General features: G+C 41.2%; 1 protein-coding gene across 2 annotated transcripts in view; it reads right to left on the minus strand.

Annotated features, from left to right (window-relative positions):
• Positions 1-853: 853 nt before the first annotated feature.
• The window catches only part of AFAP1L1 (actin filament associated protein 1 like 1), a 69,231-nt gene continuing 54,211 nt past the window's right edge, over positions 854-15,873 (minus strand). For both annotated transcript variants that reach the window (XM_043465017.1, XM_043465018.1), the window contains exons 16-19: positions 7,443-7,607; positions 5,323-5,501; positions 3,414-3,542; positions 854-1,976 (exon numbers count right to left, since the gene is read on the minus strand). In XM_043465017.1, the coding sequence (XP_043320952.1) occupies positions 1,953-1,976; positions 3,414-3,542; positions 5,323-5,501; positions 7,443-7,607 (497 nt within the window). In that variant the 3' untranslated portion in view covers positions 854-1,952. The remainder of the gene's footprint in view (positions 1,977-3,413; positions 3,543-5,322; positions 5,502-7,442; positions 7,608-15,873) is intronic.

Below are 15,873 nucleotides of genomic sequence, written 5' to 3' on the forward strand. Positions count from 1 at the left end.
CCTGCTAGGCATGGGGCCCTCCGTGACTGCACGGGATGTATGTCTTGTAAGCCAGTCATGGCTAACAGTGCCTGATGCATGGTGAGTGCTCAGTAAATGTTAATTATTAATTTTGAAGGGTAACCCCTTCAAAGAGCCAAGATCTATTGGGGGAAAAGTCACTCAAAATAACTATAGGAAAGGATGTGACGCACATCACATACACAGTTGAATTGCTGGGTGCTATTCCAGGATCTACATTTTAAGGAAGAACGACGTTGGCAGTGCAGTTTATGTGAGCTCCAAGGTCACTGAAGACACTCAGGTGGAATTTGGATGAAAGATGTCAATTATGGATTGGTTGCCTTTTAGCTTTTAATGGTTGTTAAAACCATGTGAAAGTCATTTCTTCAGTGGAAAGTATGCAACATTTGTCAGATGTTTTTTATCTAGCTAATACCCACTATGGCTGAACCTTTCCTATTTCTTGGACAGTGTGCAAGATGCTTCCTGTGTGTTAATCTCATTGAATCCCCCCAGTAGTCCTGGGAGAAAAGTACCATTGTTAACATGGTTTTCACAGATAAAACAATCAGAGGTCAAAGTCACAGGTGGTAAATGGCAGAGGCAGACCTCAAGCAGCCTTGTCTGGATCCAGGCTTATCAGCCCTAAGCCTTATATTCTGCCACTGACAGCTGGGTACTTTCGATCAGGTTATTTTACTTGCTTTGGTCTGCTGCTCCCTCAGAGGGTGATACAGTTTGGGTGAGGCTCAAGTGTGTAAAGCTTTAGGTAAGTAAAGTGTGTGCAGCCCAGAGTGTCCAGAGGCTTCTCTAGGATTTCCTTTCTTTCCCCTTGAGTTAACCTTTGAGCTTTTGCATTTAAATGATTTTTATCTTTATTGGAGGGAAAGGTGGTGAAGGGCTGTAATGGGCCCACAGTGTTGAAAAAGTAATAATTGGCACAGTTAGAAGACTGCCTGGGACTTGAGGTCCTTGCTCTTCTATAAAAATATCAAACGTTTATAAACAGTTTAGCACCCCTGTGGCATAAATGAGCCATCATCCTCTTGGTTTTATGTGATAGGTTTACTTGATAGTAGGGTTTAAAAGGGCGGACTGGTGGGTCTCCAAGTGCAAAGTAAGGTTAAAGACATAAAGAGTATCACCTGGGTTTCTAATCATAGCTCCCAGAGCCTGAGTGCCGTATACACTAGGTGGGGGACTTGATTGATAGCAAATGATCCCACCTTACAGTGCCTGCAACATTCTGTGGACATTAGAAATCTGTGCTTCTGAGTAGCACTGTGAGCTTAAAATATGTCAGCTGCTGAACTTCTTGGCCTGCTGAACTCCTCTGTGCCAGATCTCTGATTTGAAAACACTCAAATCTGGGATTCTAGAATCTGTGTCATGAGGAATGATTGTAGAATTTGCATAATCTCTGTAGTTTTTGTTCACTTCATGCAAATAGGGATAATGGTATTGATTTTTCAGCCTGTTTTGCCTAGAGATTGTCAGTAATGCCCAGTGTGAATCCATTTGGCACAGGTGTTGTCAGATGATCAAGTCCCATCTCTCTGTACTGCACCACTGATGCTTCAGGACCTTCCTTTTTCCTATGGACTGGGAATGGGATGCTGAGAAGGGGATGGAATGGCTTATTCACATGTGCTTTCATTTCTTCAGAGGGGAAGGCAAAGACAATCAACAAAACCTTTACAACTGTAGAGATTTCTGTCTCCCTCCGCCCCCATTTCCACCCTCTGTAAAGTTATAAGGATGCCCTCTGTTTCCCTATTCTACTTCTTTTCTTCCCATATTCCCTATAATCATGCAGACAATAAAGGCTTGTCTTTGGGATGGCCAGAGAGTTTGGGCTACTTCCAGTCTTCTGATGTCTCCTTGTAAAAAAGGCTTTGCCTTGGATAGACAAGGTGTTATTTCCTTTGGATGAAATCCTCATCTTCTTTCTAGGTCTTCTTCATTTCCCATTCCTGAATAACAGAAAAACAGGAAAAAAAAATCAGTTTATTGAATATTCAGGTATAATTTACAGGATGAAAACAAGGTAAAAACATCCTTGATTTCTTTCTTTTCCTTATCCTCCACATCCTCAGCAGCAAATCCTTCTTCTCTACCTCTAAAACCAGCTACTTCCTATCACCTCCACTAAACTTTTCTAATCTCTCATCAAAATTCTCCTAACTGATCTCTCTATCCCCTCATCCATTTTCAACATAGTAGCCAGAATGGTCTTTTAAAAATGTAATTCACACCCCAGAATTCCTTGGTCCAAATTTGCCAGTGACTTTCCATTATGTTAGAACAAAATCCAGAGTTCTTCTAGTGGCCCATAAAGATCAAAGAGAAGCAAACTCTGGCTCATGGACCACCAAATCTGGCTCACTACATATTTTTATATGACCCATCAACTAAGAATGGTATTCTGATTTTAATATTTCAAAAAAAATTTTTTTCATGACTCCTGAAATTTATGTGATATTCAAAGTTGTGTCCATAAACACACACTCCTTTACACACTGTCTATGACTACTTTCCTGGTATGATGGCAGAGGTAGGTGGCTGTGAAAGAGACCGTGTGGTCCACAGAGCATCAAATATTTGCTGTCTGGCCCTTTCCCAAAAAAGTTTGCTGATGTCTAGTCTCGGTGGTCTGGCCTTGGGCTGGTTACTTCTCTTATCTCATGTCCTAATGCTCAGGTATTTGTTTTCAGGTCCACACTTTCTTATCTGCCATTCTGAAACCAGACAGCTCTGAGACCAGAATCTTTTTCAAGTGTTTTGGCACAGATTCAGTGGCCCTGGCCTGACCTGATAAGAGGTCATTTGAAGTCTGTTTATTTAATGTGCTGTGAATGTTTGTGTCTTGCTATAGAATTATCAACATGTTTGCTTACAGAGTACCTCCTGAGAACTTGGGGTCTTTCATTATACATAGTATATGCACCACATTACCTTTCTAAAATTCAGAAAGTTCTGGAACACAACTGGCCCCAAGTTTCAGAGGTAGGATGCCCCAGGTTTCACTCCAGTATCATGGAGTGAGCTGTTGACTTGGAAGTGGAAGAGATGGATTTGCATCCCAGCTCTCTCAGTGATGCCCTGCATAACCTTGGGCAAGTGCCTTTACTCAGTTTCCTCACCTATTAAACGGGGACTTTCTTGTCTCAACACATATTGTAGGTTCAGAAACCAAAGCTTGGCAGAATTATGTATTAAGAAAGAGTAAATAGGTTCCAAGGGAGATTTGAGGGTCTTGCTTTCTGAGCAAAGTTTATGAGTTTTACTGCATGGATATACTGGCAATTCTCTGTCTTTCTCACTAGCTGATATTTTTTGTCCTTGGTGAGGTTATATAGAAAGGAAGCTTCCGGGTCTCTGAATTTTGATTAGCCAAACTGTCGTGGTACCTTGGCTTTTTGTAGCACCCTTCCTTGATTGGAGTTTATGATGGATGGGCTCCTCTTCCGTAACTCAGAAACACAATTGACAGGGAGAGGTTGCTCTGGGGCATTGTTCTGGGGTTTATTTGCAGTTTCCTGTTGATGACAAGAGATAGTTAGATTGGTGAGGTCTCGTACTCACACAGCCTGCCCTTGAAAGAGTGCAAGTAGAAGACATTGTGCAAACATGTCAGCATCAAACAGGGTAAGGGGTACAAGACACCTGAGGGCCTTGGAATAAATTTATGATTAAATGACTAAAATTACTAAAGTTAAAATATCTGAATCTTCACTGTGCACCAGACATTGCATAAATTATCATAGTTCATTTAGCCTTTTCAGTTATATAAAGCAGGTACTTATTATGTTGTTACATTTTACAGTTAAGGAAAATGAGAAGGGCAAGTCACTGCTCAAGGCCATAAAGCTGGTGAGTGAGACAGCTGGGATCCCACAGTCCTGTCTCTTAACCTCTTTCCTGCATTCCTTCACGTTTTTTACACTGCCTTTACTCCTTAAATTTTTCAATTGATTGCTTAGTATCTTGCTGGATGTAGTTCCTTGAATGTGACATACCGATAGTTAAGCCTGTAGGGAATTTAGAGAGGACTTTCTCCAAAGGCCATCACAAGGATCAAAAGTGGAGGGAAAAGCTCTGTGGAATGTGAACATCAGGGCATGCTGGTGGGAGGAAGCATCTGGGATGAGGGAACCACTTCTACTCCTCCACCAGCCCTCTCTGATTCTCGGAAATTGTTTTGTCCCTGGCCTCTAAGCTTTTCTGTAAATGAGGTTGGAAATGACCCCATGGAGAGGAACTGTAGGAGTAGAAGAAACTGCTCTGGCTTCTGAGTCATGAGGTGTGGCCTGACCTTGGATGGTAATAGGAATACTGTCTCCTTGTCTAAAAGCAGGTATAAACATTTATTCATTTGACAAGCATTTATTGCACTTCTGCTATTTTTCAGATATATATATTCACACACGCATTGTGGCTAAGTGCCATGAAGCAGAATAACAGATGGGACTGTTGGTAATTTAGACCAGTGGTTCCCAAACGGGGACAGTTTTGTCCTTCCTGGGGATGTTTGGCAATTTCTGGAGACATTTTTGGTTGTCATAACTGGACATGGAGCTCCTGGCATTAGATGGGTAGAGGTTGGGGATGCTACTAAACATCCTACAATGCACATGACAGGCCCTATAAAAAATTACTAGTAGTCATGCTGGGGTTGAGACACTGATACAGACTGAGGTCACTGAAGTTCTCCCTGAAGAAACCCCATTCAACATGAGGGTTGCTGGGAGCATTAGAGACAACGGATGCAAAGCCCTGAGGATAGGGCCTGGTACACAGGGGGTCCCAGCAGGGGGCCTGTACCAGTGGCTAAAGCAAGTTTCTGGAGTCAGACTTCCTGGGTTTGGGATCCTGTCTCCCGTTTAGCTGAGTGACCTTGAGCATGTACTTTGACATCTGAACCTTAGTTTCCTTGTCTGTCAGATACGGTGAATACACATCATATTGCCTCACTGGACTGCTATGAAGATTGTGTGAAATCATACAGGTTAAGATGCTGCACTAGCCTATGGTAATTGATCAATAGAAGTTTGTTCTTATTCAATATAGTATATTATCAATAACCCCAAGGCCACTTCTAAGATTACATTCAGGATAAAAAGTCAAATAGTGGTGCTTCAGTGGAGAGAACACAGGCCAGAGAACTTGCTCCAAAGAGTCTCCTTCATAGGTGTGCCACTTATGACATGTTCCCTCTCAGGGTTTTAGCTTTCTCATTTGTAAATAAGGATAACTCCTGGCCCTCAAAGAATGATCATGAAAGCCTGCAGCATGTGAGGAGATTAAGGAGCAGCTCACCCCACTCTTCTTCTTGCTGTTGACGGAGAGCCCCAGGGCTGGGCCCCCTGCCAGGGACTGCTGCAAGCGCTCCTTCACAGTCACCAGCCGCAGCTCCAGGTCGATCCGGTGCTCCTCCTTTGCCCGACACTGAGCTTCCAGGGTGGCCAGAGCCTCTTCAAGAGCCTTTAACTTTGCCCCTGTGTCCAAAGACATCTATGAGAAATAGCTGAGCCTGGCCAGAAACATCAGGGAGTTTGGCAGCCCCACAGCCCGTGACCTGCCTTCCCAGAGGGCCTTTCTAGCCTTACTTCTGGTTAAGGGATGGACTTTGGACCTGCAGTTCTAGCTCCGTGCTGGGTTGTGTGGTTTTTATCTGCGCACTGTCCATTTCCCCATTCCCCTCTCATTCCCTATAGATTGAATGGGGTTGACCTCACTTCCAGTTCAGGAGATTGGCACATAACTTAGACCTGGCCCATAATTGTATCTCACTTTCTGGTCACAGTGGTTAGTTTAGGGACCAAAGCTGGTCCAATCAAAGTGAATCCTAAGGTGCTTATGGGGCCCATTGGGAGGAGAAGCGTCTCTGCTGGAGTGGCTGCATGGACGTGTGAGGGCTAGAGTTGTGAAGCCTTGATGCCACCATGGGGGACAGAGAAGAAACCAAAGTAGGGAAAGGCAGAAGCAAGAACTGGAGAAACATGCTTCCTGGTGACGTCACTTAAGTCCCTGGACTTTGCTACACCTGATCACTTAAGTTTCCAGTCACATTTTTCTTTTCATTTCTAAGCCGGTGAGTTTTCTTACTTGTAACCAAGAATCAACGCAGGGCTTTACACTGATCACAAGTCCTTGCTAGGATTTTGCTGCTTATTCAGTTTAATCCAACAAACCTGTGTTAGGACTTTGTGTCAGGAGCTGTCTTGGATCTTGATAGGTTTAAAAATTAGTTCCATTATTTGCCCTGAAAGAGGTTGCCACGGAGGGTTTTCTGATAATGGTGATTCTTTTTATTCATTCTTTCATTCAGTAAATATTGAGTGCTTGTTCGGTACCAGGCAGTGTATGCCCTTGAGATATATTAGTGAACAAAACAGGGAAAGATCTTTGCCCTTATTGAACTTATAATTGTGTGTTTATATGTATATGTGTGTGTGTGAGAGAGAAAACAATACAAATACAATAAGTAATCTGTTAAAAAGTTATATGCTATAGAAAAAAATTGAGCAGGACAAGTTGGACAGTCAAGTCAACCTGCTTCAAACTCTAGTTCTGACTCTTAGAAAGTTTTTCTTTATATTGAAACCAAACTGTCTTCGTGTGCCTTCTTCCCATTGATTCTGGTTCCTAGCCACATAGAACAAGTCATTATGCCAGAAGTTCTCAGTCTGAGGTTTGTGAATTCCTAGGCAATCTGTGGCTCTGGGTGCACTTGAGCTCCTGAAATTATTTGCAACATTGTGATTTGTGGGGGTTTTCTCCTTTAGGAAAGGGTCCATAGGTTCCATCAGATTTTCATTGGGCTATGTGACCTTAGACATATTTTATATAACGATAGGACCTCCAGTTCCCTGCAACATGTTCAGAAACCTTATTCTGAAAGTGTGCTGAACTGCAGCTAAAGAGAGAATTCAACAGAAAAATGGCAGAAAGTGGGGCACAGAGGAGCCCAGGGTATATAAGGCCTGCAGAGGTCATGGTCCTGGATTTCAGAAGGGGATACTGGTGAACTGTCACTATCCATTATTCTCAGTACCTGGATCAATGTTTCACACATTTGGGTCCTTAGTACATAGCTGTGAATGAATGAGTTAATGTGAGGTTCAAAATGATATCTCTTCCTTGATTCTAAGGCACACTCTGTTTTTCATGTTTTAAAATTTCTAAAATCAGATCTCATTTTACCACATTAAGTCTATACATTGTGAGGGGATATACATCCCTTCACTCTAAAAGCAGTTAGTCAATGGCACTTTCATTAGTCAGGAGACATGGTGTTGACGGTGGTGGTGAGGAGAAGGAGAAAGGGGAGGAGAAGCCTACCTCTTCCTGGTAAGAAGCCAGGTGGCTAGTAGCAGGGGAGGTGTCAAGGCTCAAGTGTGAGCCCCTCATTGCTCAGGGCCACACCCCATAGATACCTGGGTTGTTCCGAATGGCTTCCTTTAGTTCCCTCTTTTCCTGCCGCAGTGCCATCAGCTCTGTCCGGATTGTCTCTTTCTCTTTCTCCAGCTTCTCTTTTTCTACCAGGTACCTCCTGGCATCCTCCTCAGCTCGGTTCTTACCGTACTTATATTGATGGGCACCTGCAGAGATGAGGCAGGAAAAGGTCCTCAATTCTGAGCTCTGGTGAGAGTCCTTGGGTGGTGTTAGCTTCTCTCTCAGCCTCAATCTGTCCATAAAATGGGACTATTTAGGTCCGTACCCCTAGATATATTTAGTGTGAAGGAGAGGAAACTAGGAGCCAAAGGGAGGCAATGGTGCACAGGGATGAGGAGGAAGGGCTTTTTTGTTGTTAGGTAGCTACGTTGTGTCCAACTCTTTTGTGACCCCGTGGACTGTAGCCTGCCAGGCTCCTCTGTCCATGGGATTTCCCAGGCAAGAATGCTGGAGTGGGTTGCCATTTCCTTCCCTTGGGGATCTTCCTGACCCAGAGTTGAACCCACATCTCCTGCACTGGCAGGCAGATTCTTTACCACTGAACCACCAGGGAAAGCCCTACAAGGGCTTTAGAACAAGACAGATCAAGGTCTGTGTTTTCTTTTGCCCATTACTGGTTGTATTACATCAGACAAAGTGAATGTGGTGTTTTTGTGCCTTCCCCTAGCTTTAGTTTCCTCATTTGTCAATATGGATATCAGTCAGATTTACCTCTTGGCATTGTGATAAAGTTTTAAACAGATAATTCATGAAAAGTGCTTGGTGTAGTACCTGGCAAATAGAACTTAGTAAATGTTAGATAATAACTTAAAATAGATTTTGTGATGTATACACATTTTTGTTTTAAAAGGGCATTTTTGTAGTTAATTTTCGGTGCATATAGGATAGACAGCTACATGTAACACAGATCTACAGAGAATTGAGACCTGGGGTTAAAGTCAGGCATTGCCTGTTTTATTACTGAGAAAAAGGAGAGGGGGGTTGAGAGAGACCTAGTATTCTACTATAGGCTTTACACTATGGTGGGCAATAGCAACAGATAATTATGGCAAAAATTTATTGACTGCTTACTATATACTAGGTAATTTATCTGCATTTCTATTTAATCCTCACAAAAGTTACTATTATTTGCTCTGCTTTATTGTTGGGAAAGCTGAGGCACAAGAGGTTAGGTCTCACTGCTAATGATGGGAGAACCCAGGTTTGAACTCATGTCTATCTGACTCAAGGATCCATGCTATGAAATACCGCCAAGCTTGAGCAAGGCCATAGTCTAACTTCTTAGTGAAAGTTTTATTTATTTATTTTTTTGTGCTACAGTCAGTCACACATGGTGCTTTGTAAGTGGGTGTGGAGCAATTCCCACAGTTTGCTGGTAATTGGGGGTCTGGCCTCTGCAGCTCTGTAGGGATTGCAGTGGTCACCCATGGCCTATTTAAAAATCAGTTTCTGCTTTAATACTCTACAATTCAAACCTCATTATAAGTAAAGCTTGGAGGTCTGTGAAGAGGGTGCATGGCTCCCTGTACTTCCCAGCTATACAATAGCATCCCAAAGAAGTTGGCTTTCAGACTTTTGGATTTTATAAACTGGCAAAATATAAATAGGGATATCCTGATTCACTTTGCTGTACACCTGTAACTAACACCACATTGTAAATCAACTATACTTCAATTGAAAAAATGTAAAAAAACATTCACAGAAAAAATAGGGATGCCAACAAAGGACGGTCAGCATTATACTGTTGACAATATAAAGACCTTAAAACTACCAATATTATTATTATTCCCACTGTTTAGCAGAATAATATTTTAACATCAGGAGTTGGACACAAATGTAGAATAGTCATTTATATTGAGTAGAATTAACTTTATGAGAAACTTCATGCATTGTGCTTATTTTTCTCATCTCATTGCAGATGAGTGAAAACTTCCTTATGGACCAAGCCAGCAAGTAGACTCACCTTTGGGAGCCACCATCTTGATCCACCTTGCAGTGTCAGCACCTCGGAGAGCGGCTTATCTCACATGCAACCCTGTAATGCTTGTGTGGTAAAGAAGCAAACTAGATTTTCATCCTCTGGAAGTAATGAGTTGATTTTCTTTTCTACTTTCAAGATTTCCTCCTTGCTTTTGGCTTTAGCATTTTAGCATGATCTGTCTTTTAAAAATTATTTATTTATTGGTTGCGCTGGGACTTTGTCGCTGCGTGCCTCTGGTTGTAGTGAGCAGGGGCTACTCCTCTTCGCAGTGGATGGGCTTCTCATTGCAGTGGCTTCTCTTGTTGCGCAGCACAGGTTCTAGGTGCAGGGCGGCCTCAGTATTTGCAGCGCAAGTGCTCAGTAGTGGTGGTGCATGGGCTTAGTTGCTGCATGGCCTGTGGAATCTTCCTGGACCAGGCACTGGATTGAATCCGTGTCCCCTGCATTAGCAGGAGGATTCTTATTCACTGGACCTCCAGGGAAGACCTCCAGGAAGTGTGATGTGTCTTTTGTGGATCTCTTTGCCTTTATCCTACTAGAACTTCACTGAATTTCCTCTGTGGTAAATTAATGATTTCAATAAATGGTGGCAACTTTTCTGCTATTATTTCTTTTAATATTTCTTATGCTCCTCTTTTTCTTCTCTCCTTCTAATACTCCCTTTATGTATATGTTAGTACTCTTAATGGTGTGTCTCACATTTCTCTGAGGCTCTGTTTATTTTTCTTTGTTTTGTTATTTTAAGTGCATAATCTGTATTGATTTATCATGAGGTTTACTGATTCTTTTGCCAGTTCAAATGTACTGTTGAGCCATTTGATAGAACAATGTCAACTTACTTGCTTTTTTTTTTTTTAAAACCAACTAAAGCTCATACTTCATTAGGTTTACTTAGAATTTACCCAATGTCCTTTTCTGTTACAGAGCTACCACATTACATTTAGTCATCATGTCTCCTCAGGTTCTTCTTGGCTGTGACATTTCTCAGACTTTTTTTCCTCCCAGTTTTATTGAGATAATTGACATAGCACTGTGTACGTTTAAAGTATCGGCTTCCCTGGTGGTTCAGATGGTAAAGAATCCGCCTGCAATGTGGGAGACTTGGGTTTGATCCCTGGGTTGGGAAGATCCCCTGGAGGAGGGCATGGCAACCCACTCCAGTATTTTTGCCTGGAGAATCCCCATGGACAGAGGAACCTGGTGGGCTACTGTCCATGGGGTCTCAAAGAGTTGGACATGACTGAGTGAGTAAGCACTGCACACTGTGTAAGTTTAAAGTATACTGCATGATGATTTGACCTACATAAATCATGAAATGATTACCACGTTTAGTGAACAGCCATTATCTTGTGTAGATACAAATTTAAAGAAGTAGAAAAAAATTTTTTACCTTGTGATGAGAACTCTTAGCATTTACTCTTTTCTCTTTCATATGTAACATAGAACAGTATTAATTATATTCATCATGTTGTACATTACATCTCTGCTACTGCTGCTGCTAAGTCACTTCAGTCGTGTCCGACTCTGTGCGACCCCATAGATGGCAGCCCACCAGGCTCCCCCATCCCTGGGATTCTCCAGGCAAGAACACTGGAGTGGGTTGCCATTTCTTTCTCCAATGCATGAAAGTGAAAAGTGAAAGTGAGGTCGCTCAGTCGTGTCCGACTCTTAGCGACCCATGGACTGTAGCCTACCAGGCTCCTCTGTCCATGGGATTTTCCAGGCAAGAGTACTGGAATGGGGTGCCATTGCCTCCTCTGACATTACATCTCTAGTATTTATTTATCTTAGACCTGGGAGTTTATACCTTTGACTGTCTTCATCCAGTTCTCCTCCCCATACTCCCTGCCACTGGTAGCCACAATCTGATCTCTTTTTCTATAAGCTTGTTTGTTTTGAACTATTAATGTATTGAACCTACAGTATTATATATTAGTTCCTGGTATATAGCATAGTGATTTGATATTTCTATACATTTTAAAGTGATCACCATGATAAGTCTAGTTACCAGCTGTCACCATGCAAAGTTAACATGTAATTGTTGACTATATTCCCTGAACTGTACATTTCATACCCATGGCTCATTTATTTATAACAGGAAATTTGTACCTCTTAATCTCCTTCACTGCTCTCCTCCCCTGGCCTCCTCCCCTCTGGCAACCCCCTATTGTTCTCTGTATCTATGACTTTGTTTCTGTTTGTTATGTTTGCTTGTTTTTTTCAGATTTCATGTATAAGTGAAATTATATGTATTTGCCTTTCTCTGTCTGACTTATTTTACTTAGCATGATACTGTTTAAGGCCATCTGTATTGTTGCAAATGGCAGGACTTCACTGTTTTTAATGGCTGAGCAATATTCCACTGTATATATGTATGTCACATATTTATCCAATCTTTTTGTCTGTTTTTTAAAAAATTTTTACTGACATATAGTTGATTTAAAATATTGTGTTTCAGTTGTACAGCAAAGTGATTAATTATACATATACATATATTCATTTTTTTTTTATCAGATTCTTTTCTCATATAGTTATCACAGAGTATTGAGTAGAGTTCCTTGTGCTATACAGTAGGCAGGTCCTTGTTGGTTTTCTATCCTCTCTGTAGCTGTGTATGTATGTTAATCTCAAGCTCCTGATTTATCTTTCCCTCCCATATTTACCCTTTGGTTACCATACATTTGTTTTGATATCTGTAAGTCTCTTTCTGGTTTGCAAATAAGTTCATTTATATCATTTAAAGAAATAGATTCCACATATGAGTGATACCATATATTTGTCTTTCTCTGTCTGACTTCACTTAGTGTGATAATCTCTAGGTCCATCCATATTGCTGCAAATGGCATTATTTTGTTCTTGTTTATGGCTGAGTAATATTCCATTGCATTTATGTACCACATCTTTTTTATCCATTCCTCTGTCGATGGACATTTAGGTTGCTTCCATGTCTCTAGCTATTGTAAGTGGTGCTGCAGTGAACATGTATCTTTTTAAAATTCACTGGGGTCCGTATATCTTTTCGAATTGTGTTTTTCTGGATATATGCCCAGGAGTGGGATTGCTGGATCATATGGTAGTTCTATTTGTAGATTTTTAAGGAGCCTCCATACTGTTCTCCATGGTGGTCATACTAATTTACATTCCCACCAACAGTGTAGGTGGATTCCTTTTTCTCCACACCCTCTCTAGCATTTATTATTTATAGACTTTTTGATGATGTTTGATTTGCATTTCTCATATACTATGATGTTGAGCATCTTTTTATATGCTTTTTGGCCACCTGTATGTCTTCTTTGGAGAACTATTTAGATCATCTATCATCTTTTGATTGCTTTTTTTTTTTTAATGTAATGCTGTGTGAACTATTTGTATATTTTGGAGATTAATCCCTTGTCAGTTGCTTTGTTTGCAGATATTTTCTCCCATTCATTCTATGGGTTGTCTTTTTTGTTTATAGTTTCCTTTGCTGTGCAGAAGCTTTTAAGTTTAATTAGATCCTGTTTATTTTTTTTTTAACTTTTCATTACTGTAGGGGGTAACGTAATCTTCCAAAAAGATATTCCAAAAAGATATTGCTGTGATTTATGTCAGAGTGTTCTGCCTATGTTTTTCTCTAGGAATTTTATAGTGTCCAGCCTCACACTTGGGTCTTTGACTCAATTTTGAATTTATTTTTGTGTATGGTATAAGAGAATATTCTAATTTCATTCTTTTACATGTAGCTCTTCAGGTTTCCCAGCACCACTTATTGAAGAGATTCTTTGCTCCATTGTATATTCCTGCCTCTTTTGTTACAGACTGATTGACCATGGGTGTATGGGTTTATTTCTGGGCTTTTTATCCTTGTTCCATTGATCTATATTTCTCTTTCTGTGCCAGTACCATACTGTTTTGATTGCTCTAGCTTTGTAGTATAGTCTGAAATCAGGGAGCTTGATTCCTCCAGCTCCATTTTTCTTCTCAGGATTGCTTAGGCTATTCAAGGTCTTTAGGGTTTCCGTATGAGTTAAAATTTTTTTTGGTTCTATTTATGTAAAACATGCTCTTGGTAATTTGATAGGAATTGCACTGAATCTGTAGATTGCCCTGGACAGTATAGTCATTTTTATAATATTGATTCTTCCAAGAATATGGTATATATCTTTCCATCTGTTTATGTCATCTTTGACTTTTTCATCATTGTCTTATAGTTTTCAGAGTATGGTCTTTTGTCTCCTTAGGTAGCTTTTTATTCCTAGGTATTTCATTCTTTTTGATGTGATAGTAAATGGGATTGTTTCCTTAATTTCTCTTTCTGATCTTTCATTGTTAGTGTAAAGGAATGCAAGAGATTTCTGTGTATTAATTTTGTATCCTGCAACTTTACCAAATTCATTGCTAAGCTCTAGTAGTTTTCTGGTAGCATCTTTGGGATTTTCTATGTGTAGTATCACATCATCTGCAAACAGTGACAATTTTACTTCTTTTCCAATTTGAATTCCTTTTCATTCCTTTTTCTTCTCTGATTGCCATGGCTAGGACTTCACAACTATGTTGAATAAAAGTGATGACAGTGGACATCCTTGCATTGTTTCTGATCTTAGAGGGAATGCTTACAGTTTTTCACCATTGAGAATGATTTTAGCTTTGAATTTGTCATATATAGCCTTTATTATCTTGAGGTAAATTCCATTTATGCCCACTTTCTGGAGAGTTTTTATCATAAATCAGTGTTGAATTGTGTCAAAAGCTTTTTCTGCATCTATTGAGGTAATCATATAGTTTTTATCCTTCAGTTTGATAATATGGTGTACTACACTGATTGATTTGTGGATATTGATTTGTGGATAATTGAATGTATTACTGGGTTTGGTTTGGTAGTATCTTGTTGAGAATTTTTGTGTCTATGTTCGTCAGTGATACTGGCCTGTAGGTTTCTTTTTTGTGGTATCTTTCTCTGGTTTTGGTATCAGGGTGATGGTGGCCTCTGATGTTGATCCACAGAGGGTGCAGCCTTAGGCATATATGGTCACCTTGGAGGACAGTGATCTTAGCAGGACTTTCTTTCTGATCTCTCTGTTACACTGCCTGACTCTTGGTATCATATCCAGCTGTTAGGTTCCACTAATTGTCAGCTGATTGTTCTGTTGTTTTTGATAATGCTTTGTATCATCATTTGCTCCACATTCTATTCCCATTAAAGTCAATTCTTTTGAAAGCGTGCTTTGGAGTTCAGTGTTTGGTTTTTTTTTAAATTAATTTCTTTGTGGTTGTGCTGGGTCTTTGTTGCTGTGTGTGGGCTTCCTCTAGTTGCGGCGAGTGGGGTCTCTTCTCTCGTGGTGCATGAGCTTCTCATTGTGGTGGCTTCTCGTTGTGGTGCACAGGCTCTGGGGTGCGTGGGCTTCAGTAGTTGTGGCACTTGGGCTCTAGAGCACAGGCTCAGTAGTTGTGGTACGTGGGCCTAGATCCAGACCAGGGATCGAACCCATTTCCCTTGCAATGGCAGGCAGATTCTTAACCATTGAACCACCAAGCAAGTCCCTGGAGTTCAATGTTTTTATGACTTGCCTTTCTTTTTACCTTGGGCAGAAATCTCAGAGTCACTGTTCTGAACAATGGCCTGCTTCTCTTGGAGTGACATCTCTGTTTTGTGAGCTGGGTGCTGGGTGGGGACTGTTATCTCTGATCTTCTCAACTTGCCTCTCCTAGTGTGGAACCCCTGCCTTATGAGTGATCTGGGGTGAGGGCAATAGGGCCCCTGTATCCTTGGCCTGCCCAACCTTGAGTAGAGCATTTGCCCTATGAGTGGAGTCTGGGTGCACCCTACTTGTGGGCTGCACTCACCTGTGATTTAATGTCTGTAATACATAATTGATAGTGATAAGAGATGCTGGTAACTTGATCTTATTGGGGAGATACTGCCGCTCTTGACTGGGAGTGAGAGAAAAGAGAGCCGTGTTTTCTTGTCCACAGCTGCCTAGAGTGGAGATTCTGCCTCGCTGAGCTGGGAAAGGGATAAAGGAGTGGGCTGTGGCTCAGATGTCTCAAAGTCTCAGTGTTTTAACTGAGAGTTAGTAAATTATCTAGAATAAGTCTTCACTTGCCATATGCCCTTAGGACAGTTTCTGGAGACTTTAGATGACTGATATAGCAGTCCTCACTGGTTATGGTCGTTTCTGGGAAGCAGGTCTATGGAGCTTCTGATGCTACCATTTCCTCAGCAGTCCCCTCAGTTCCCATGACTTTTGTGTTCTTGTCCTTTTGCAGTCCCCTTCCACTCTAGATAGGGCTGACCTGTGCAACCATTAGGATGTGGCAGAAATGATCACAAAAGCCAGTTCACAAAAACAATGCAGCTTCTACTCTGTCCCTCCTTCCTGGGCCACGTGCTGTGGGGGAAGCCAGCTATCTTGTCATGAGGACAAGCAGCCCAATGGTGAGGTCCCCATGGC

The sequence above is a fragment of the Cervus canadensis genome, chromosome 4, assembly GCF_019320065.1.
Source record: "Cervus canadensis isolate Bull #8, Minnesota chromosome 4, ASM1932006v1, whole genome shotgun sequence".
NCBI lineage: Eukaryota > Metazoa > Chordata > Mammalia > Artiodactyla > Cervidae > Cervus > Cervus canadensis.